General features: G+C 72.3%; 2 protein-coding genes across 2 annotated transcripts in view; one reads left to right on the forward strand and one right to left on the reverse strand.

Moving 5' to 3' along the window:
* FBXO24 (F-box protein 24) overlaps positions 1-490 on the reverse strand; it is a 6,386-nt gene extending 5,896 nt beyond the window's left edge. Inside the window, exon 1 of the mRNA XM_044417146.1 lies at positions 479-490. Within this exon, the coding sequence (XP_044273081.1) occupies positions 479-490 (12 nt within the window). The remainder of the gene's footprint in view (positions 1-478) is intronic.
* A 52-nt stretch (positions 491-542) lies between these two features.
* LRCH4 (leucine rich repeats and calponin homology domain containing 4) lies at positions 543-23,097 on the forward strand. The gene is made up of 19 exons (XM_044417147.1): positions 543-929; positions 15,545-15,689; positions 15,814-15,940; positions 16,419-16,524; positions 16,649-16,785; positions 17,121-17,239; positions 17,373-17,469; positions 17,610-17,697; positions 17,830-17,996; positions 18,455-18,513; positions 18,850-19,002; positions 19,358-19,415; positions 19,630-19,678; positions 19,925-20,050; positions 20,919-21,025; positions 21,776-21,913; positions 22,007-22,084; positions 22,231-22,276; positions 22,997-23,097. Exons 1-19 carry the CDS (start codon positions 737-739, stop codon positions 23,095-23,097), a joined length of 2,094 nt encoding a protein of 697 aa, XP_044273082.1. The 5' UTR covers positions 543-736.
* Positions 23,098-23,401: the final 304 nt, after the last annotated feature.

Here is a 23,401-nt window from a genome sequence, read left to right on the forward strand (position 1 = left end):
CTGTCAGTCGGGCACCGGCGCGCCTCCCGGCCGCTCCGCATGGATTGGCCACACGCCCTGCTCTTCAAGCGGCGGCTGCCCGCCCATGCCGCGGTGACCCCCGCTCTGATTGGTGCTCGGCCTCGCGGCGCGCGGACGGCCGTTTTCCCCGCTCCAGGGGCCCAAAGGGGCTCCCGAAAGAGCCGCGCCCCCCGCCCGCTCTCCTTGCGCCCTCCGTCCGTCTTTCAAGCATTGCCGCCAGCAGCTGAGCGGGGCGTCGCCTTTGCTTTGATTGGCGCCAGAGCCATCGGTCAGGTGGGAGAGCCCGCCTTCGCCCCATCGCGCACCGTGATAAGCGCATCGTCTGGTCGTCGGCGTAATGATTGGTCAAAGAAGTAACGCACCGCCCCTTTGAAAGCCGCAGGGCGAATTCGGGATACCGATTGGCTGAGATGGCAGCCAACGCGCTTCACGAGCTTCCCACTTGTTGGACACCCACGGAAGCCGCCATGTCCCTCCCTCCGCATCTGATGAAAGGAAAGGAGGAAGACCCGCTCGGCGCTTTCTATCGGATTGGCTGCTGGCGGGGGTGACGCTCCGCCCGGCGCCCGGCGGTTGGCGAGGAGCCGCGTGGCCAGGCTGCGATAGGCTGAGGCGGGGGCTGGGGCGCCGCCCCCTCTGGCAGGGGTCTTCCTGCTCTGCCTCCGAGGTCTCATTCGGCCAACGGCTGCCGCAGCGGAGAGGGCGAGCCTGCGGGATGGCGGCGGGCGAGGGCGGGGCCGAGTCGCTGCCCCCGCCCTCCCCCTCTTCGCCCGGCCCGCTCGCCGGGCCCGAACGCGCCTTGGAAGAAGCGGCGGCCTCGGGCAGCCTGAGCCTGGCGGGACGGCGCCTGCGGCACTTTCCCGGCGGAGCCGCCCGGCGGTGGGACCTCAGCGACACCACGCAGGCGGGTGAGCGGCGCGGCTACGCCCCCTGCCCGGGACACCGGCAGCTCCTCCCCGGGCCCGCCCCGTCCTCCGGCCGACGCCACGCCCCCTGCCGGCCACGCCCACCCGGGGAGGGGGCGCCGCCCGTCGGGGGTCCCGTGTGGCGGCCCGGGCTCAGCCCCGGGGACGGCGGCCCGCCCGCCCGCGCTGGAGCCGGTTGCAGCCGGCTGCTTCCTTGTCCTCCCGGCACCTCCGCAGGCGGGCCGTGCTGCGGGAAATCGGGGGCGACCCGGTCCCCGCGGCCCCGCCCCGTTCGGGGACCCCCGGGGCCTGCTCGCCTCTGGCAGCGCGCGCCCCCCCCCGTCGGCATTTCCTCGGCACTTCCGGGCAGCCCTGCTTCCTTCTGCGCGCCGCAGATTACTTGGGTCCGGACCTGTTGCTCCCCGGGGCTCACCCAGGGGCCTCCCGGTGCCGGCCGGGCCGGGGCCGGTGCCGGGGGAGCCCTTGGCGAGGCGGGTCCCCCGCAAATCCGCGCGTGCAGAGACCGCCCTCGCCGGGGAAGGCGCAGGGCAGGAGAAGGGGAGGCCAGCGATGAGGCGGCCTGGACCCGCGCGCTCGGAGAGCGGGGTGGCCGTCGGGGCTCTCGCTGCGGGTCGCCGTGGGTCAGGGGAGCTCCATGGCCCCGAGCAGCCCGTGGGTCGCCCGGCCCTGTAGTGCGCCTCCCCGCCCCGGATCTGTCAGAACGAGGCGCGGTCGTGGCTGAGGCAGATGGGTGCCGGTCCAGCCGCCCTCGCCAACACGGGGCCTTCCAGGAGTGCTGGACGCAGTGCCTGAGCCGCTGGCCGGCCGGCCGGCCGGGCAGTGCAGCCGCCACCTGGAGTGCCTGGAGGGCACCAGGCCGGGCAGGCCTCTTCCTCGGGCCTTCCCCACGGAGGGACCCTGGCCGGTGGCAGTGGCCGAAGCGGCCGCTTTCCCTTTGGCCAGTGGGGGGACGCGGTGCCCCGGAAGGCCTGGGCCAGTGGGGTGTTCAGTCCATTTGTCTGCGCCTCGAGAAAACTGCGGGAAGGAAGGGGAGCGCTCCCGCCAGGTGCGGCTCCCTGTGGCCCAGCAGCAGGAGGGCTGGGCCGCAGAGGTGGGGCTGGAGGGGGGCCGTTCCCGAGGCAGGGGGCCTGCCCGTTGCGAGGGGTGCCCATGGGCTGCGCTGGGTGGGGGTCCTTCAGCAGGAGACCCCGGCCTGCCGGGCCTCTCCTTCGCTCCGGGACTCGGGAAATACGTCTTGACTCGCCTTTCCAGAGAGCGCTGGGCGCACCCCATCTGGGATTCGGGAACGGAGTGGGAACGGGCCGTGTGCGTGTGCCCAGGCGCAGGATCAGCAGGGGTGGCTGGGGGCCGGGCCGGGCTCTCTTGCCAGGACCTTTCTCCGTAGCAGAAAGTGTGTGCGCACACACTTGCCGGGGAGGCCTGTTTCCGCGGCCCTGAGCGTGGCGGTGGGTCGCCTGGGTCCTCAGGGGAACGGGCATCCTTCTGGCCTCCCCTTTGTCCTCCGGCTCCCCCGAGCAGGCGGCCAGGCCTAGCCGCTCGGTTCCTCTTTCCGCGTGAGCAGAGCTTTCCGCCACCAGCCGGCAGCCTGTGGTGGGGGCGGGGGGGCGCAGCGAGCATCCGGCATTGTCCCAGGCGACGCTGCGCCGGGGCGGCGCTCCCGAGCCCCCACTGCCGGGAGGACCCCGGGAGAAGCACCGAGCTGCCCAGGCTTGCCCTCAGCCTGTGAGTGGGGCCCTGCGAGCGGCCTGCCAGTCTCTGCCCGTGCCGAGCTGCGTCTCCTTGCGGATCTTGTGCGTGCTTCTGTGGCTGTGGCAGTGGCCGACCGCTCCCCCAGAGCCGCGTCCCCGGCTGCCTTTGGGGGGGGGGCGCTCGGCTCCCGCGTGTTGGGAGAGGGCCGGGCGAAGGGCGGGCGCTTCATCCTGGGACGTGGACCGGCCGCCGGGACTTCCGCCCCGAGGGCCGGCCCTCAGCCAGCGGCGGCTTGAGCACCTCCGCTCCTTCCCCTGGGCCGCGGAGCCCACGCCCTGCCTCCTGCTGGCCGGCCCGCCAGTGCTTCCGGGGAGGCCACAAGCTGGGCCTGGCGGCCGGGGCACCCTGCGCCTTCGCTGCACCCCCAGGCAAGCGTGGGGCAGGAGGGGGTTGCTCTGCCAACGGCTTTGCGTGTTGCTCAGCTGCCGCCCCGCTTCCCCCGTTCCGTCCGGCGTGGGTCAGCAGGACTGGCTCCCGAGGGAGCGTGGTCTCCGCTGTGGGAGACCAGCTGCCCTGGCTGGGGCGACCCTGCTGCTCTTGGGAAACGAAGGAAAGTCCCTAGAATTCCAGCTGTTTTGGTCTGGAGCGCCCTTCGTCCGAAGGCCATGGGAGCGGTAGAGCAGCACATCTGGAGAGCTGTACCTTGCCCACCGCGGCTCCAGAGGCGAGAGGCAGCCCTTGTGGGCTCTCATCCCCGGCACGGGTTGCGCTCGCAAACGCCCCGGCCACGCGCTGGCTTTTTTCCCCGTGGCTCGGCCTCTTGGCGTGGGAGCCTGGCGTGCCACGCATGGCCGGCGAAGGAGCCCTGCTGGCTTGTGCCGGTCGGCTCGCCGCACTCCCTCAGGCTGACGTGCAGCCGCCTCGCCTCGACTGGCCTGAGTGGTGCCCCGTGTGGATGCACTGGGAGGGCCGGTCCAGATGCTTTGCTGGGCGAGATCTGCCGTCGGACGCAGAGGCCGAGGCGACTTCGGTGGCTGCAGCTGCCAGGACTGATGTCATTCAGCTCCGGGGACTTTGACCTTCTCCTCCACTTCCGCTCTTCACTTCTGCTTTCCCTGAGCGTCGCTCTGCTCAGAGTGGGACCCGGACTGAGCTTTTGGGCACTGCTCCGGGGTTTCCGCAAAACGGGGCAGGTGTGGCTGGGCCAGAGCAGCCAGTGAGGCCCTGCTGCGTGAGAGGTACAGGCCACCCAGCCTGTTGGAGCTGCCTCTGCTGCGGAGAAGCCAACTGGGGCCTTGCGACGGGTGGGGGGGGGGCTCGGCCGCCCCCCGCCTGTTGCTTAGCTGTCAGTCAGCAGCCAGCGCTCGACCAGCTCCGGAGGCCAGCATGTGGCCCTCAGGGCCACTGATGAAGCGGCAGCCCTCACTGCCACCCTGGCAAGCGGTGGCCAGCTTTGCAAGCCCCCGGCCCCTTCTGGGGGCCTGCATTCACAAGCGAGAGTTAGCAGGCCGTCTCCCACTGCCTGGCCGTGGGGGACAGTTGTGTTCCCGGTGGGTCGGTGGGTGGCGGCCGGTCCAGATCCTCGGCCGGTCTCCCGCCGCCCTGAGCCCCGGAGAGCCGCAGCCGGCGTGCGTGGCCGAGCCCCTCGCCTCCGTCTCCTCCACGCGGCGCCTGGTAAGCCAATCTGTGTGGGAAGAGCCTAGGGAGCGATGGAGATGGGTGGGTGGCCGGCCCGTTGCCTGGCAACCGCGGTGCTGAGATGCCGGTGGCTCAGAGCGGAGCTTGGCGGGTGCGTGGCGTGGCCTGGGCAACGTGCCAGGCACACCTCCGGCTGCTCCCAGGTGACCTTAAAGGAATACCGCCGGTGAGCGCGGTGGAGCCCAGGTGATCTCCGAGGTCCTCGGGTTTCAGAGCCTGGCCCCCGCTGCACGTGCCCCTGCGCAATTCCAGGCGGTGCCTGCGAACCGGATCGTCAGGCTGCTCTGCCCGGAGGTGTCATTAACTCCCTGAGGTGCTTCCGCCGACTGCTGGGAGAGGCTGTCGCCTCGTGGGGGGGGAACCGCGGCCTGGCTGGATGGTGGGGGCAGAGGGCCCTGCTGCACGGAGGGGGCCGATCCGGTCGAGGCCCCTGTGCCTTTGGAGGCAGGCTGGCAAGCGAGGTCATACAGTTACCCGACCCCGGGACCTTTTCGCCGGCACCAGGCGAGCGACGGTAGTGACGCTGGGCATGTCACTCGGCCCCCGCCCTGGTCTGCTTCGGAGAGGCCCCCGGTCTTGCGTGCCGGTCATTCCGACTCGCCCGCAGCCTGCAGGACGGGCTTGCACCCGGACCCGGACGGAGCCCTCGGGGGCGCTTCGGGCATTGCAGCCAGAGCGGGGGCCGGCAGCAGTGGGCCCGGCCCCCTCGGCGCAGGAGTGCCCCGTGCTTCGTGCGCCTTCCTTCACCAGAGGCCGAGAACACCCTGCGCCTGCTCCCGGGGGCAGCACCCCCGCCTGCCCCACCAGGGCTGCGGCGGCTGCTGCTCCCGCGCTTCCCAGGCCGGGAGGGAGCGTGGCCCCGCTGGTCCTTGCCCCCTGCGCGGCCCAGCCACAGAGAGCGCCGGCAGGCCTCCGGGGAGAACTCGAGGGGGACGCGGGGTGGGCCCCCCATCCTCCTCCTCCTCCTCCTCCTCGTCTCTGCATCTGACTGGGCGGCCCATAGACATGGGGGGAGACGGGTGGCTCGCCCGTTGCTGGGCCCAGGCCGAGCCGGCCCCTGGGATGGCTGCTCCGCCACGGCTCTGCCAACGCTCAGCGCTCTTTCCAGCTATTTTAATCTCATTTTTCCGATCCCAGGCATAGGAAACAGCCCCAACTGCATATTTAAAAAGCAAACAGAACAAGGGGCTAAAACAGTTTGAGAAGGCAGACAGTCCGTGCACTGTGGTTGCCTTGGATCTCAGCTCCCATAAGCCCCAGCTGGCGTGGCAAAGCGGCAGCTGTAGTCCAAACCCCAGAGAAGGCAGAGGCGGCCTTCCCCCCGCCCAAAGCCCAGCAGGAGCCGGTGCGTGTCTTGCCGCCCCCAGGGGGCCCACAGGGATGGGGTTGGGAGGGGCTCCCGATGGGGGGCATTGTCACCCCCAGTGCCCTCCCACGCTGAGCCGCGGCCGCGAGGGGCCCCAGCTGACTGACGGAGGGCAGCCCTTCTGGGGATCCTCCCCGCCAGCCCACCGCCCTCCGGATGCTCCGGACTACAACTCCCAGCATCCTCCAGCCAGCTCCCCGTCTGCGTGGGCAGGCGGCCGAGGCCCCGCACAGGGAGCAGCGGGAGGCCTGCCTGCTAGGCGTGTCCGGCTCTCTGGCCAGCTGCCCCCGCAACCCGGCTGATTGCGAGGCCGACAGCCCCCCTCGCCCCCCCGGCCGCCCTTCTCTGAGGTTACGGGCCACGCGCCACACCGGGTGGGCCAGCGGCTTGGCCTGAAAGCTCCTGCGTCTGAAGCGAGCAGGGCAGCCCCAGCCGGCCCCTGGACGGGCCAGGAGCCGGTTTGGCCACTTTCGCAGGTGCGCTTCCTCCCGAGCAGAGCGGCTGTGGGGCGTGGGGCATGGACGCCGCGTCCCCCTCCAGAGGCAGGACCGGAGCCACGCCTGCCTGCTGGGGCTCGGGCCGGCGCAGGCAGCCTGGCGGGCTTCCCGAAGCCGCAGGAAGGAGCCCCACCTCCACAGGGAGGGCAGCAGCGTCCCAGGAAAGAGGCTTGCTCCCGATCCTGGAGGCCTGCCTGCGCCGAAGGCACTTTGCGCCAGCCTGGGCAGCCGTCGGCCTCGCCGCCAGGATCCACGTGCGACGCCTCTGGCAGAGCCCCTCATGGTTTGCGCTCGCGAAGGACCTCCCTGGCTTCCGAGACGCTTTCCGCATCCTGGAGAATGTGGGGAGGCTGTCTGAGCGGCCCGCTCCGGCAGAAGCCGGTCAGCCAGGAAGGGCTCCTCCGGGAGCGGCTGCCCTCCGGCTCGGGGCGGCTTTCCGCAGTCCAGCTGCCCCTCCGGCCCGGCTGGCTGGGAGCGGCACGCCCATCCATCCGGGGGGCACCGGTCCGGGGAAGGGCGATCTCGGGGGTGTCTGCTGGGCGGGGTGGCCGACTCCAGGGACACCGAAAGGGCCGTGACCGGTTGGCTGCTTGCAGGCCACCTGCGGGTGGGGTGGAAACCGAAAGGCCCGGAGCGCCTTCATTCTTGTGGCAAAGCCAGCCGCGTCTTCCAAGGTGCCCATCCTGTGCAGGCGGAGAAGAAATGGGGGGGGTGCCTTGGACACTAGATGGCCCCCCGTTACTCGGAGCAGCTTCCTCTTCCTCGGCCCTGGCCAGACTGAACCGGGGCCCCGGCTTCGCAGGAAAGCGCGTTCCCACAGCCGGCTGTGCCTCTGCGCCCCCATCTGCCTCCTGGCGCGGCCGTTGCCTCACAGGCGCCCTGTGGTTTGGTCAGCCGGGGGGTCTTCGCCACAGCTGCCCGGGTGCCTTTGCGGCCCCAGCTGGCAGGACGGGCTTGGAGGGGCCTGTGCTGGGGACGAGGCCGCCCGGGGCTCCCTCGGACTGCATGTGTGTCGCTGCCGCTTTCGCGCCGCCTCTCCCCCCGGGGCTCCTTCCCAGAAAGGCTCCGGGCACGGACGCTGCCGCCCGGAGCACCTGGCGCCACATACCACGTGTGGCACGGCTGGCACACACACGCCACCCACTCCGTCAGCAGGGCCACGTGGTGGGGAACTGGTACCGCCAGAGTCGGGGCTGCCGGGAGGCGTCTGTGGGGCCAGGGACCCGGCTGCGGTGGCCAAAGGGCAGAGGGGCCGTGTGCACTGCAGCCTGTGAGGGGCAGAGACCCTCCCTGGGCTGGGGCGGAGGCTCCTGCCCGACCGAGGGGTCCCTGCGGCCCTCGGGGCTCAGGCAGAGAGCGTCCCTTCCCATCTCCCGCAGGTTCTTCCGCCTGGCACGGCTGGGGGCACACCTGGTGGGCTGGGACCCCCCCCCCCCCGTGGGTCCTCGGCCTTTCCGCCTCCCCTGCAGGTCTGAATCCCCTCCGCGTCCTTGGCAACCCGTGTGGCCCCCAGGCCGGCGTGGGGCTTTTCCTCCCAGCTGCACTGGCCTGGCGTCCCAGGAGGGCAGGTCGCGGGAGTGGACCTCCCCCTGGCCGGGGCAGGGCTGGGCCAACGGAGCTGCGGGGGGCAAGCGGGTGGGTGGGCCGCGTGCTCTGCAGCCGGGCTCTTCGAGGCTTGGAAGCGGGGGAGGCCCGTGCGGCCGACGCAGGCACCCCTTGGCCAGCGCGCCAGGCCCCATGCGCTGCCCCCCGGCCTTCCGATCGGGCGGACGCTGGTCCACGGGGCTTGGCACACGGGTCTGGAGTGCTCCCTGGAGACGCCGACACCGTGCACCCTCGCAGGCCCCTCCAGCGGCTCCCCTCTGGCACCCGAGGCAGCGGGTCGCTCCTGCGCAGTGCGGGCCCCCCGGGCGGCTCCGCTGCCCCCCACCCCCAGGGCAGAGCTGCCAGGCGGGGCTCGCGCAGTGGCCCTCGCAGGTGGGGTGGGCGGGCGGGCGGGCGGGCGTGCCAAGAGGGTGGCACGGGCTGCCCCGCCGGGGAGGCTCCCTCCTCCCCCAGGGCCCTCGCCGCCGTCCCGGGCCCCAGACCAGAGACTGTCCCCCCCCCCCGCCCGGCTGGATCAGCCCCCACCAAGCGCCGCTCCACATTCCCGTCTCCGGGCCAGAAAGAAACATCTGGAGCTGCCAGAAGCCTTCCTTCACGCCAGGGGCCTGAAGCTGCCCCCCCCAACCCAGCTGCCGTGAGGGTCCGGGCCCTGGGGGAGGGGGAGGGGAGGGGAGGGCAGCTGCCCGAGCCGAATATGGATGACCGGGGCAGCTGCATGAAAGATCCGCTTTCAGGGCAGCCGTCCCTGAGCCCACGTGCCGCCCTCAAGGAGAAGCCCCAGCGCCCCCCAGCGGATTTCTCCGCCTGCGGGGGGCCTGCTCTGCGGGGCAAAGGGCCCCATGTGGCCAGCCTTGCCCCCGGGCCTCAGCTGGGCAGGGGCGCTGGGCGGGCAGGCCCTAAGGACCCCTCGGAGGGCCCCTGGACCACCCCGGCCGGGGCCACCAGGCCCGGGGGTGTTGCGGCCCCCTGGGGTAGTGGCAGGGAGTGGGCCGGGGTGGCCCGGCGGAAGGGCCCAGGAGGCTCCCGGCTGCCCAGTCCTGTCTGCATTTTGCCTTTTGGCCGGCCTCCCTGTCCCTTCTCTTACCGCCGGCGGTCTGTTAAGAAAGGGAGCCCACCGGAGCCCACGCCTGCCCTCCAGCCCCCGTTGGCTGGGCCAGCCATGGTGGGCCGCCAGCGGCCGAGGAGAAGGGGCACAGGCTGCAGGGGGAGGAGCCCTGCACCCCCACCTCCGAGGGGCCTGGGAGGCAGGAAGGAAGCCCTGTGGGAGGCCCGTGGGAGGCCCCGGACGGTGGGCCTCCCCCTCCCGCCTGCTTAGCAGAGAGCTCTTTCCGGAGCTCCCCTTTGTTCTCGAATGGCTCAGGCCTGTCCCGAGGCGGCAGCTGTGCCCCCCCCCCCACGGGAACAAGCGCTGAGCGCCCCGCTCCTCTGATCCTCTCCAGCCGGGGCCATTTGCCTGCATGGGGGGTCCGCGGCGCCGCCTCCCCTCCCGCAAGCCCTGGTGGCAGCCACGCTTGCCGTGGGGCCAGCCGCTTTCCCCCGGAGCTGCCCGAGCGGGTCTGGCGGCATCTGCAGGGGAGGTGGGCTCCACAGGCCGACCCGCCGGAGGACGAACTCGAGAGGGTGGCCGGGCAGGTCCAGCCCAGTGCCTTCGACTCGATAGAGGAGCTCTCCCCAGAAGGAGGGAGCTGGTAGAGGAGGACTCGGAGGGTGCTCAATCCCTCCCCGAGGCCGGGAAATTACCCCGGGCCGTGATGACGATGACAGGAGCTGCATTCGTGCACTTGTCTCGGCTAGGAAGGGGTCCCCGTGCCCACAAGGGGCCGGAGGGGCTAGCAAGGAGGGCCAGGGAAGCCGTTAGAGGGAAGAAGGCCTCCTTAAGAGAGCAGACAGTTTGCTCAAACGGGGACGGGGGCGCAACGGCGTGCAGCTGGCGGTGGGGCGGGAAGGGCCCTTCCGAGGACCGCGTCGCCAGCGGCGTCAAGGCCGGTGCTCAAGGATTCCCGGAATCTGTCGGAAGCCAGAAACCTGCCCGAGGCAGCTGGACCGTCGGACGGGAGGGGCGACGGGGTGTCGAGAGGGAACTGGGGGGCGCGGAGGCGGGAGGGATTCCTCCCGCCTGCCTTCCTGGCGCAGACTCCCGTCCCTGGCAGGATGCCCTTGGGAACGGAGGCCAGCGCCGGCACCCACAGAGGAAGGCCTCGCCTCCCCGGCAAGCGGAGCGCGCGGGCAGCCCCGGCCCGGGTTCCTCAAGGAGTCGCCGGCCTTGCGGAAGGCGGGCAGCAGGCCCCCAGATCCGCTCTGCGCCAGAAGGCTGCGAGTGGCCCAGGAGCACCTTCCTCTGAAAGATGCAGCCAGGACCCAGGCGAGGGACGAGATGGGCAAAGGCGGCGCAGGCCGAGGCCTGGCGGCAAGGGCCCGCCTGGCTGCCACGGAGGCCGGCCTGGCCTCGCTCTGGGCCGCCGCTGCGGGTAGGAAGCTGCCCGGCTGTGGTTGCCCCAGCTGAAGGGGGCGCTGCAGAGTCGGAGGCGACGCAACTGAAACGGGGACGGGGGACGGCACCCCGCGTTGGACTCTGGGGGACGCGCCCGGCACTGAGTGGTCCCAGCCCGTGCAGCAGCTCCCTCCCTCGCCCCGCGCGTGTTGGCGCACGCAGGGCCCTTTCCCCGACACGCAGGCCGAGCGGCAGAGCCGAGCGGCAGGGGCCCGGCTGGCGTGGCCTCCCCTGCCTGGCAGCCCCGCTGGGCGCGGCCCCCGCCGTGGCAGCAACAAGCCTGTGGATCTTATTTTATATTTATTTATTAAAACATTTTTATGCCACCCCATTCGCCGAAGCCTCGGGGCAGCTTACAACAATAAATTAAAATAACATTTTAAAATATATACGTTAAAATACAAATATACGATATAAAACATACAATATAAAACAAGCCGCCCTGGCTAGATAAAAATCTTGCCAGGGGGAGCCTCGGGCAGTGCCAGCGAACAGGTTGCCCTGCTGCAGAGCGCGCCCCCCGAACTCGATCCTCCCAGACCGCCTGCACCTCGCGTGGGTGCCCCGGGTGCCCGGCCTCCCCGGCGCCTCGTCCTCTTTCTCTCCCGGTGACGCTCTGTGTCAGGCTGCGGGCGCCCTGGTCCCTCTGGACCGTTGAGGGAAGCGGGCGCCCGCGGGCTGGAAGAGCCTCCCGGCGGCGCTGCAAGGATTCCCTCCCTCCCGGCGTGGGGGCGGCGTGCGGAGGGCAGCGCTCGGCCGGCACTGCCTGGCACTGCTGCAAGTGTGCGCGTGCGCTTGCGCACATGCGCGGAGAGCAAGGAGGCGACCCGCTGCGTGCAGAAGGCCCGGCTGCACCTGCCGCCCCAGGCGCTTCTCCTGCCGCGGTTCCGGTGCAGATTGTGCTCCTGCTTTGAACACGGAGCCATGGAAACTTGGCCAGCCTGGTGGGGGGGGCTGCGGGGACAGGATTCTTCTCCGTTTGGCGGAAGGCGCTGCTCGCGCTGCGTTTTCCTCTCCGAGCTGGGGCCTCTGCTGAGGCAGGATTGCGGGAGTGAGGAGGGGGCTGCTCAGCGAACTCGGGTGCCAGGCTGGGCGAGGAAGCCAGGCAGGGGAGTGGAGGAGGGCAGCCCCCGTCCCGCCTCTGCCCACCCGCTTGGTTCCAGGCAGACTTTGACGGCCCCCCCGGGCGCTCCTGGAAGCCGCTCGTCACCAGCGCCAGATGCTCCAGGGCGAGCCTCTGAGCGGGGGGCCGAGAAATGGCCGGACACGGCGAAGCCCAGCACGGCAGCTCCCCCGCAGGCAGCTCCCCTCCCCAAACCCTCCCTGCTGCCCCGTGGGAGAGCCGGCGGAGAGCGCCCCTTTCCAAGCCGGCCTTTGGCGGCGTTCCTCGGCGGAGGCGCCTGAGCGGCCTGGCAGTGGGCTCGCCTGGGTCGGCGGCTGGCTGCAAACCAAACGCCGTCCGCGGGAACGAGTGGAAGGCCTGGCTGTGGACGCGGCTGCCCAGTGTGGCCGGGCAGCAGGAGCGAGTGGGCAGGCGGCCGAGCACGCCAATGACACTGGCTCCGTCGGGCAGGCAAGACAAGGGGTTTGCGAAGCGCTCCAGAAGCGTCTCCGCAGGTTCGCACAGGCAGGGATAAAGGGAGACGCGCCGAAACAGCAAGCAAAAGGCGGCCCAGAGTCACGTAAACGGTGACGGAAACCGAGATCGCACTGGCTGACTGGGAAGGGGGTCTTGGACACGGGTGTGCCAGGCAGTGTTTGGATGCGGAAGCTGTGGCTGCCGCGCATCGCCTCGCCCGGAGCTGGGCGCCAGAGCGGCGCGGCGGGAGCAATCCTCACTCGCTCCGAGAACGGCCCGTGCGCTCCGCGAGTGAGCATCCGGAGACGCATGGCCCCCGGTCACACGCGGTCCTGCATCCGGCTGTTCAGAGCCCCGTGGCCCAGCTGTGGGCTCCACGGTACAAGAAAGGCAGGCACCCTGGAGGAAGGTTGGGGGGGGGGGGCAGCAGGGATGATCCGGGGACTGGAGACGGAGCCCTGCGAGAGATGGGAAAACCGGGCATTTCAGCTCTGGAAGAGGCGCCTGAGGAGAGACGGCGTGCCGGGGGCTCGTTCTCTCCCGTCACAAAGCGCCCGGCCAGGCCCTCCCCTTCATCGCTCCAGAGCGCAGGGCACGGCGTGACGGCCTCGAGCTCCCGGAAGCCGGATTCCGGCTGACCGCCAGGAGGAGCTTCCTGACGGAGCCGGCCACCGAGGGCGCCAGTGACTGGGGGAAGCCGTGGGCTCTCCCACACCGGAGGCGTTCGGGGGGCAGCCAGAGAGCCCCCCGCCCGGGAAGGTGCAGCTGGCAGCCCTGCGGGGGACCCGGTGGCCGCGCAGGCCCCACTCGGCCCTTCTGTGCCTGGGCTCGGGTGACGCCACATGGCCCGGCACGGATATTCAAGCCGGCACGTGGCGCGGGTGCGAGCGGCACTCCAACCAGGCTGCGGCTGCCCCCTGCTTTCCCCACTGGGCTCCGCCAGGAAAGCGACCGAGGAGGTGGCTGTCGGGATGGTGCTCCCCGCTGCCCCCAGGGAGGGACTGTGCCACGTCAGAGCGGGCGGAGAGGCAGCCGGCGTGGGGGCTCCGCCAGAGGGAGCGGCCACGCCGAGCGGGCCCTCGCTGCCCGGGGCACGGCTTCTCCGGGGGCCCGTTGGCCCGCAGAGGTGGGATGGCTCCGGCCCGAGTGGGCGCGAGCTGCTTCGGGGGGCCGGGCTTGGCCCGTGCTGCCGTCCCCCCCCAGAGTGCCCGGGGGGCGGGGCGCGAGTGCGGAGGCGGGTCATGGCTGGCCGGGTGCCGAGCGCGTCCTGAAGCCTTGGAGGAGTGACTTGTTCCGTAGGGTTCGATCCCAGCTTTCCCCTTTTTCAAAGAACACAGAGCAGCGTGCATCATTCGTCTCCTCCTGCTCTCCATCTTCTCCCCACAACAACAGCCCTGCAGGGTAAGCTGGGCCGAGAGTGACAGCCCCCACGTCACCCAGCTGCTCCAGGCTGAGCGAGGACTCGAACTCGGGTCGCCCACGTCCCCATCCACGCGCTTCACCCCTGCCCCACAGCGGCTCACGTGGGATGGGCCCTTGGCAGCCAGGGAAGGCCTGCGCTCGCCTCCACTGCACGCATCTGTCTGTCCAGGCCGGCCGGCCGACGTCATGGCGGGCGCGTGAGCCGTCCTGACAGCTGGCTCCCCCGCTCTCCCCGGCCCGCTGGGCCAGAGCCTCGGCGGGCCGATGTTTCTCCGGCGTGCGAGAGTTTCTCGCAGCCGTGCTTCCGCGAGCGGCCGCCTGCAGGCCTGGGAGACGTCCCTTCCTCCCGGGATCCATGCCGTCCTGGGCAGCAACGAAAAAGGGCGCTGGAAGGCTGTTGTTTCTCGCGGGGGCCGAGGGCGTCCCCGGAGCGGCCCGAGACCCGTGCCTCGCCGGCCGTGGGGCTGGGAGGGTGGTGCGACACGGCCCGTGGCTCGGGTCTGGCTTGCGTCGCCTCGCTGCTGGCAGAGCAGCACAGGCGCCTCCGCACGGGGGGAGCCCCTGGGTGGCCCCCGCAGCCTCCCGGGCCCTCCGCTCCGTCCTCCGCCCCTGCCGGCTCCCGTGGCTGACGAGGGAGTCAGCTGGCCCAGCGGGCTGAGCACGCACAGTGGGGGCCTGTGTCCAGGGCTGCCGCGTGGGCCGGCCGGCCCGGCGCTCTTGTTGACTCGGGGCCGTCTCCGTGCCACCCTGAGCCAGGCCGCGGCTTCTCTGCCCAGCCCAGCCCAGCCCAGCCCAGCAGGGCTCTTCCGCAGCTGCACGCGGGACGGAGAGCGCGCCCGGCTGGGCCCCACCTGGCCCCCTGCCGTTGCCCGTGGGTGGGCGGGGGCTCGCCTGGAAGGGGCCTCCATCGGGCCACCCCGGCGGAGGGGCACGGACTGGTGTGGCCCCGCGAGGGAGCCGCAGGTGGGGGTGGCGGGCCGGCTCCCTGGCTGCCGCCCGGTGTCGCGGCGTGCGCAGCCCTGCCAGCGGAAGCCCCCGCAAGGCCCCCTCCCAACAGCCCTGCTCCCCTGGAAAGCCAGGGCTGCGCCTCCTTCCTGGAGCAGGACCGCTGCACGTTGGACTCTCCACGGCATGATGGCGCCTCCAGGGCACCAGGCCTCCCCACAGTGCCCCCCCACCAAGGAGGGCCACCCTGCCTTGCCGAAGGGAGCGCTGGCTCGATGGCTCCGTGGCTGGTTGCCCTCCCAGGCGAGGTCGTGCCACCGCCTTCCCCCTCCCAGCACCAGGGGAGCGTGGCCTGCCCAGAGCGGATGGGGCCGGGCGCTGTTCCCGGACGGCCCTCCCATTCCCGCCCCAAGTGCAGCAGGAGGGTCTCCCGGTGTCCAGACCAGGGCGCCCCCCGGCCCTTCCTCGCTGTGAGGGGTAGGGCCCCCTGCTTCCACATGCTGGCCGGGCACCAGGCCGCCGCCTCCCCCCCCAGGCATCTTCCTGGCGAGAGTCTGTCCGGCCCCACAAGTGTGGAGCCCCTCCCCGGGCAGGGCACTCCCGCCAGGCCAGCCACGGTGCTCGGGGGCCGCGGTGGACTGGGAGTGGCAGGCCTGCGCGTGAGGCCGCCGGAGCCAGGCTGCCCGGGGCTGTTCCGGCAGAGACCCGAATGCTTCTGAGCCAGAGCTGCCAGGGGTCCGCTCGCCGGGTCGCCCCCAGGCTGGGCCTCCTGCCCTGGCGAGGGGAGTGCAGGGCAGCTGCTCCCGAGCTGCAGCGACCTGGCTGGCGGGGGCTGCGCACGTGGGCCTTCTGGCGGACCTGGGGGTACACGGAGCCTCCCTGAGCGCCCCACGGTTTTATTTCTCCCGGGAGATCCCCGCGCGAGGGCAGAGGCCTCGTGCTCGCGGCTCCCCGTCTTGCACGGGGCAACGGCGCTCCGGCTTGGGTGCGGCATGGTCCCCGCAGCGCCGGCGTGTGCTCTTGCCCCTCGGTTTCCGGGCGGAGGGGCTCTGGGGGGAGCAGGGAGCACTTCGTGGGCCGGGCAGACATGAACCGGGCCGCCACGGCCCGCCGTCTGGGGGCCTTTGGACAGGCCTCGACCCGTCTTCCAGCCGGGACCCGAAGGGGCTCCCCGGCCCCGCTTGCGTTGTCCAGCCCAGCTCTTGGCGGTGTGGCGAAGCACTGGGAGCTCCTGCAGCGGGGGGAGGCGGCTCCCGCAGGGACGGGCGGTGGCGCTCGGGGCCGTCATCCCCTCTCCCTCCGCAGACCTGTCCCGGAACCGCTTTGCGGAGCTGCCCGAGGACACCTGCCACCTGATGTCCTTGGAAGGGCTGAGCCTGTACCACAACTGCCTGCGCAGCATCCCCCCGGCCATCGCCAACCTCCAGGCCCTCACCTACCTGAACCTCAGGTCAGCTGCGGGAAGGACGGGGCGGGCTCTGCCGGCCCCCGGGAGGCGAGGGCGGCCTGCTGGAGGGGGCGGAGGGCCTGGGCCACCCGGGGCCCCCTGCCTCACGCCACCCCTTCCTCCCCAGCCGGAACCAGCTGGTCTCCCTGCCCGCCTGCCTCTGCCTCCTGCCCCTGAAGGTGCTGCTCGCCAGCAGCAACAAGCTGGCCGCCTTGCCGGACGAGATCGGCTCCCTCGGCAGCCTGCGCCAGCTGGTGAGTGCACGGGGGAGTGCTCGGGGGGGGGGCACCAAGCCAAGCCAGTTGGAGACTGGGGGGGGCACGTGGGAAGAACTCGCAGAGCCCCTCCAAGCTGCAGCCCCCCCATCTGGCCAGGTCGCCCGGCCCCCAGTCAGGCTACATCGCACACGGCCCGCCTTGCCCCAAACAGGGCAGCTGCCAGCGTTGTGTGGGAGCGAGCCCCCCCCGCCCCCCCGGAAGGAGGCCCCGAGCAGGACTGCTGCTGCCTGCAGCGGGGACGGGGCAGCGCCAGCGCCGCGTGGGCCGGGGTCCCTCGAGCCGCCCTTCCCGCCGGGGGCCGGGCAGGGCCGCCTCGAGCCGAGCCCGGGAGGCAGTCGGGGATGGCGCCTGCGGGCGACCTGGCTGAGCCCCGCAGGGGCCCCGGCCGTGCCCTGGGGCGGGTTGGGGCCGCGGGGGGTCTGGCTCACTCGGCCCTCGCACGCTCTCTGGGCAGGACGTCAGCAGCAACGAGCTGCACTCGCTCCCCGCCACGCTGGGGGGCCTGGAGTCTCTCCGCGACCTCAACGTGCGCCGGAACCACCTCAGCCGCCTCCCGGAAGGTCAGTGCCTGCCGGGCCCTTTCGCCACCCGCGCCCCCGGGGGGCTCCCGCTCGGGCCCCCTGTGCCTCCCGTGGGGCGCCCGCCCCGCTCGCGGCCCCCTCACCCGGCATCCCTGCCCCTCAGAGCTGGCCGAGCTGCCGCTGGTGCGGCTGGACTTCTCCTGCAACCGCGTCGCCTGCATTCCCGTCTGCTTCCGCCGCCTGCGGCACCTGCAGTGCCTCCTGCTGGAGAACAACCCCCTGCAGTCGCCACCTGCGCAGGTACAGTGCTGGCGAGCGGCAGTGGCGGGGCGCCGGCGGGCAGGAGGCCCCGGCAGCCCACCCTCGTCCGACACGCCTGCCCCTGCCCCGCACCTCCACCCCCTGCCGCCTGGCCCCACGTGCTCTGGGGATGTGGGGCCGGCGCCGGCAGCTCTGCAGCGGGGCGGGCAGCCGCGAGGCCGGCGGGCACGCCCGGGCGGGGGGGGCTTCCCTTGGCCCTGGCCCCGGGCAGGGCGGGGGCGCGAGCGGGCCTCCCTGGGGCGATGCGCTGCTCCTGCAGGGGGCTCGCTCGTTCGGGGGAGGGGTTCAGGGCTTGCCCCCTCCCTTTCCTGCAGGTCTGCCTGAAGGGCAAGATCCACATCTTCAAATACCTCAACATCCAAGCCTGTGGCAAGGCCAGGGCCGACCTGGCCGAGTTGGCGCGAGGAAGCCGCCCCGCCGGCCTCGGAATGTGGTAAGGCAGAGGGGCCGGGCCGGGCCGGGCTGGAGAGGAGCCGGCCCCGGGGCAGGGAGTGTGGGGCGCATGGCACCGTGCCCCCCCCGCACGACTCACTGCCACCCCCCCTCCGCCTCTCGCCCCCCCACAGCCTCCCGGAGGACTTCTACTCGGTGCGGCCGTACGGCGGCCTCGACTCGGGCTTCAACAGCGTCGACAGTGGAAGCAAACGGTGGTCGGGGAACGAGGTACGCAAGGCCACGCTCTGGCTGCGCGACAGGGCTGGCGCCTCTGATGGGGGCTGCCCGGGACTCAGGCCCGGCTCAGCGGTCAGTCCAAGGGGCCAGCGGGACCCCCCTGAGGCCGCCCCTTCCTCTCGCCCCCACAGTCCACGGATGAGTTCTCCGACCTCTCCTTCCGCATCGCGGAGCTCTCCCGGGACCCCCGGCAACTCAAGCAGAGGCACGGCGGGGCAGGTGGGTAGCCAGCTTGGCTCGGGGCAGGGCAGCCGGGCCGGCTCGGCTGCCGTTCGGCACTTCCGGCGAGAACTGCCCAGCGGGGTGGGGGTCAAAAGAGGGACGCCCCCAGTAAGCCGTTTCCTCCCAAAGCCGGTGCTGGCGACCTGGAGCAGATGGACTATATCGACAGCAGCCTCAACAAGGAGGAGGAGGAAGAGGAGGAGGAAGAGGAGGAGGAGGAGGAGGGCAGCCCAGCGGCCTCGGTGCTGGCCACGGGCAGGCTGGAGGGTGTCCTGCGGGGGGCGGCACCCACCAAGGTGAGTGGGACTCGGGCGGCTTCATCCGCTGGCCTCTCCTGGCCCCTGCGGGTGCAGCGTGCAAGGACTGGCCGTGGGGCGGGCAGAGCCCCCCGAGGGGCTGGCACGGGGCAGAGGCTTTGGATGGCCGGGGGGGCAGGGAGGGAGCCCGCCAATGCCGCAGGCCAACCTCCACACGAAGCGCTCAGGGCCCCATTTCGGGGCGGCTGTGGCCCCGAGCCAAAGGAGGTGGCGGGGGGTCCTGCCAGGGACGACGGCCAGCCCCAAGGAGGGCGAAGGACCGGCCCCGGGGTGGGCGCAGGAGGAAGGCCCCGCCTCGCCTCGCCTCGCCCCGCCACCCTGGGGGCTGCGGCCCGCTCGGCTCGGGGCGGGTGGCGAGCGGGGGCGCGAGGAGCCGGCCGTCCGGACACTCGGCCCTGCGGCCTCCTCCTCCCGGGACCCTGACGCCTCTCTTCCAGGCGGCTGCGAGGAGCTCCTTCCGGAGAGCGGGCGCTGCAGAGCCGCATCGGCCGAGCAGGTGCGGAGCGGCCCCGGGCGGCCCCACAGCTCCCCAGAGAGGCTGTTCCCCTTTGTGGGCCAGAAAGGGGGGCAGGAAGCGGGCCCTGAACCTCCCTCCCCTCCCCTCCCCTCCCCTCCCTGAATGCCCTGGGAGAACTGCTGTGCTGGAGGGCACTGGGGCAGGTGGGCTTTGCCTCCTGCGGAGGGAGGGGCTGCTCGCTCGAGGCCCCGGGGCGTTCGTAGCCCCGCCGCCCCCGCAGCCGGGCGGGCTTGCCGTCGGCTGCTCTGCCAGCCCAGCCACGGCACACCCCAGTCCCCCCCCCCGGCTCTGACCGGGACTCTCGGGTGCCCGCAGGGCCAGCGGAGAGGCCAGCCTGCCCCGGCCGGAGCCGGCCGGCGAGGAGCGCCGCCACCCCGAGGTGCTGCAGCTGTGGCAGGAGCGGGAGCGCCAGCAGCTGCAGGCGCAGCTGCGCCCCCTGTGGAGCCAGGGCAGCGAGGCGCGGGACAGGTACTGCCCCCGGGGGGAGCCCGCTCCCGGGGGGCCATCGCGGGGGGACTTCTCCAGGGGCCTCCCTGCTTGCCAAGCCCCGTGAGCCAGTCCCCCCAAGAGCCCTGTGAGGCGGGCCGCTCGCTTCACTGACGCAGGGCGAGGAGCAAGCAGGCTGAGCCGGGGCCCCTCGGCCCCCCGTCTTCCTGGCTCCAGGAGCGCCCTCCCCTCCCCTTCTTGGAGGCTACAGGCTCCCCTGCAGACCCAGCAGCGGAGGGAGGGCCGGGGTCACGGGGGGGGCAGTGGCGTGCCCAGAAACAGCGGCACGAGCCCCCAGGCCGGCCGCCCCAGTCTCTGACGCTGTTCCTCCCCTCAGCAGCCTGGCGGAGAGCAGCAGCTGTGGCGGCCCCCTGCAGCTGAAGCGTCGCGGCCAGGTACGGCCCGGTGGCACTTGGGGGGCACGTGCGCCCGCCCCCGCGGCTCTGCCTGAGCGTGGCCTCCCTCCGGGAAATGGGCCGGGCCTTGCGGGGGCCCTCGGGCGCCCGCGGCGAAGCGGAGCCTTCCTGCTGGAGGCCAGCCGGGGTGCACGCCGAGCTCTTTCGCCGCCTGCGGCACCCCCAGCCAACCCCCTTGCCTGCTCTCTTGCAGGGAGCTGAGCAGCCGGCTGGTCCGCTCCGGCAAGCCCCGGGCTACGCTGGTAAGTCCAGCCCAGAGCGGGGCCCCTCTGTGCCCGGAACCGGGGGGGGGGGACACCGGCCAGGGGGTGCAGGGGGTGCTCTGCCAGTCTCCCCTCCGCTCTCGGGAGTTGGTGGAAATGGGCAGGGGGCCTGCAGAGAAGCCGCGGCCTCCGGGCCCGGCTGCGAGCCTCTAGGCCCGGCACTTGGCTCCATGTGAGCTCCCCCCAGCCGTTCCTGGCTGAGCCCCCTCCCCCTCCCCTCTGCAGACCCTGCTCACCCCCCGAGCTCCCCCGCGGCCTTCGCTCCCTCCCGCGAGCCGGGCTCCGCGCCAAAGCCGTCCAGCTTCCTTTTCCACTCCTCGTCCCGGCACGATGCCCCATGGAGGGACCCTGGTAAGCGCTGGAGGGAGAACCTCCCACGGACGGGCTCCCCCGGGCCACTGTGCAGGCGGCCAGTGAGCCGTGCGGCCCAGTTCCACACGGCTGGCCCACGGGGTCAGTGGCACCGGGTGCCAGCCTGGCCCTGGGCTGAGAGAAGCGCCCAGCTGGGTCCCCCCTGCCTTGCCTTTTCTCGACAGCTGCCATAATGCCGGTTGTGCGGGGAAACCGAGGCACGCGGGCGCCTCCCTTGCGGAAAGGGTTGCCGGGCGTGCGCGCCCGTTGCCACGAGGTCTGTTTTTCTCCCTGGCCCAGGCAGTCCGCAGGATCGGAACGTTTTGCCCCTTCCCCGGCCCCAGATGCCCGAGAGGGGGCGTTTCAGTGGGCTCCTTTCAGAACGGGGCTTGACGGGGCATGTGCCATCCTCAGGCCTCCCGTGCCCGTTTCTGGGCTCAGAAAGCCGGGGGCGAGGGGGCCTCCGCTCGGGGCTCGCCCGACCTGCAGCTCGCCGGTGGGGAGCCGTCCTCGTTCACTCGTGGAGGAACGGACGGCCGGGACTCACTGCAGCTTCGAGCAAGGGCCACGAAGAGGAGACAGTTAAATTAACATTAAAGCTGGACCGAACTAATAGCGGACTCAGGCCAGGGCGCTGCAAGTCCTCCTTCCGTGCGAACCCTTTTCCTTTCTAGGCTGCCAGGCGGAAGGCCCGGTTCCCACGGGGAGGGAGCCCTGCAGGCAGCCGCTGAGCCCCCACTGTGCCTCCCGAGGCCCCTTCGAATGGCGGGCTCGCCCGGGTGTGCCGGGACCCTCCGGGCGCAGGTGCCAGCCGTCTTGGCCGTGGGCTTGTCCTGGGTTCGGACGAATCGGGGCTCTCTGCTTGCAGGCTCCCTCTCCCCCGGTCTCTGCTCTTCCGAGTGCGGCAGCCCCCTGAAGCCGCCCCCCGAGTCGCAGGCGTGGCAGGAGCAGCGACTCGCAGCCCAGCTGCGGAAGGTATGGGGCCCCTCGCAGACCCTCCCCGGGCAAGCGCGGTCCTGGTGACGGACGCGCCAAGGCAGGTTTCGTGCCGGGAACGTTAGCGAAGCCGCCGGGATCGTGCCTGCCGCTGCCACGCAAGGAGACGGACGGTGCAGCGGCAGATGTGGTTCCGCTCCGGTGGCCCCGTTTGAGGAAGGATGTGGTGGAGCCAGGGAAGGGGCTGGGGGAGGACGGGCTGCTGGGCTGCTCAGCCGCACCGTCTCCTGCCCTTCCCCGCAGGCGGCCAGTCCCTGCTGGCAGGTCGCTGGGGCATATGCGCAGGGGGCCCGGTCCAGGGGGGGAGCTCACGGGGGCACGTGGGAGACCAGAAATCCGGACTGGAATGGTCCCAGAGCCCTCTTTGGCCCAGTGGGGGCACAGGAGGAGGCTCCGAATGGGGGGTTCTTATCCAGGCTATAAGAATATGTGGGGTGGGGTCCGTCGCGCGTCACCACGGGGTGTCTGGGGATTCAGGGGCGTGGCGCGTCTCCGGAGGGGGCACTTTCTCACAGCCGCACCGTGTGACCCGCTTGAATCCTGCACATTTGCACGTCTGTCTGTCTGTCTGTCTGGCTTCGTGTCCTGCCGCCGCCGCCACTGCCAGGGCTCGGGGAGGCCGAGGGCTGCCCCGTGCCGGCCTCCCCCGCCCACCTGGCTCCTGGCTGGAGCCCCCGGCCCGGCCCCTGCGCCGGGCGCCCACCTGCCGCCCTTGCTCTCTCCCGCCAGGCCATCGAGGCCCAGCTGAACATCACGCTGGCCGGGGACCTGGGCGAGGCGCTGGCCGACGGGGTCGTCCTCTGCCAGCTGGCGAACCACCTGTGCCCGCGGGCCGTGCCCTTCATCCACGTTCCCTCGCCTGCCGCGGTGAGCCTTGGGGGGCCGGGCCGGGGGGCGGGCGGCCCGCCCCGCAGGGAGGCCGCCCGCTGACCCGCCGCTCTCCCTTGTCTCCTGCCCAAGCCGAGGCTCAGCGCCGCCAAGCGCCGGGAGAACGTGGAGCGCTTCCTGGGCGCCTGCCGCCGGCTGGGGGTGCCCGAGGTGAGGCGGCTCGCTGCGAGGGGGCGCGGGCGCGGGCGGGGGCGTCTCTCGCGCCCGCCGGCCACGGGGAGGGGGGCGGGGAGGGGAGGGGAGGGGAGGGCCGGGCCGTGCGCGCCCGGACTGGCCTCCCGTTCTCTCCCGCGCAGGTCTCGCTCTGCCGCGCCGCCGACCTGCCGCCGCTGCTGCTGCGAGGCGACGCGCGCGGCCTGCTGCGCCTGCTCGAGGCCCTGCTGCTGCCGCCGCCGCCGCCGCCGCCGCCCCTGCCCGCCGCCCGCGCCGCCGGCCCCCCCGAGCACCTCGCGGGCTTCGGCGTCTTCTATGTCTGCGTCCTGCTGCTGCTCTGCCTCGCCTACCACAAGCTCTGCGGCTGCTGAAGGAGGGCGGGGGCGCCCGGCCCGGCCCGCCCCGTCCCCTCCCGCCGCCCGGCCCGGCCCGGCCCGGCCCTGCCCCAAGTAATTGCCCGCCTGGATCCCGGCGCTGGAACAGCCTCGCCCGCGCCCCGCGGGGCAGCCGCCCGTGCCTCGCCGCGCACGGAAGGCGCGGGGTCGCGGCGCCCCCGCCCCGCTTCTGTGCACTTGAGCAAGCCGCGCCGCACCCCGGCAGGGGCGCCCGCAAGGGAAGGGGGGTCCGCAACCCGGCGGCGAAGCGCCCGGCGCCACTCTGCGCCCGGCGGCCGTCCCGGGAGCGGCTCCCTCGCCCGCGCCGTTGTCGCCCACCCGGGAAGCCTTTGCACAGCGCGCCCCGCGGCGGCGCCCGCCCGCGTCGGACGCCGGAACCGGAGCCCGCTGCTCCCCCGGGCGGCGCTCGAGAGGGGCCGGGGGCAAGCAGAGAGCCGCGCCTGAGCCCGCCGTGCTTACACGTGCCCTTGTCACGCAGCCTCTCCGTGTTACGTCTGCTCTTGCGCACGCGCAGTGTTCAAGGGGTCGGAGCCGCTCGGACGGAATTGCCTTAATGCGGGGGGCGCGAGTCTGCACGCGCCCCGGAGACCGGCCCCCGACGTCCCAGCCCCTTGAGGCTCGTTCTGTCTGCTGCTGCCTTAAAAACATTAAATTATACGTGTATTTTGTACTATGCAGAGAGATTTGGAAATGAAATGATGGGAGGTGCGAACTGTGTCTTTCCGCGCGTGTACACAACTGCAACTGCGTCGCGCTCTATGTACGGGCTGCTTTCCCGGCGCGCCTCCTCCCGCCCCGAGCGGGTCCGCCGGCCGCTTCCGCTCCCCGCACCCGAGCGCGGGCCGGGCCGGGCCGCCGCCGCCGCGCTGACCGCGCCCTCCCGCCCGCAGGCGCTGCTCGGGCCGCCGCACCGCGCCCC

The sequence above is a fragment of the Varanus komodoensis genome, unplaced genomic scaffold, assembly GCF_004798865.1.
Source record: "Varanus komodoensis strain SLA01 unplaced genomic scaffold, ASM479886v1 scaffold87, whole genome shotgun sequence".
NCBI lineage: Eukaryota > Metazoa > Chordata > Lepidosauria > Squamata > Varanidae > Varanus > Varanus komodoensis.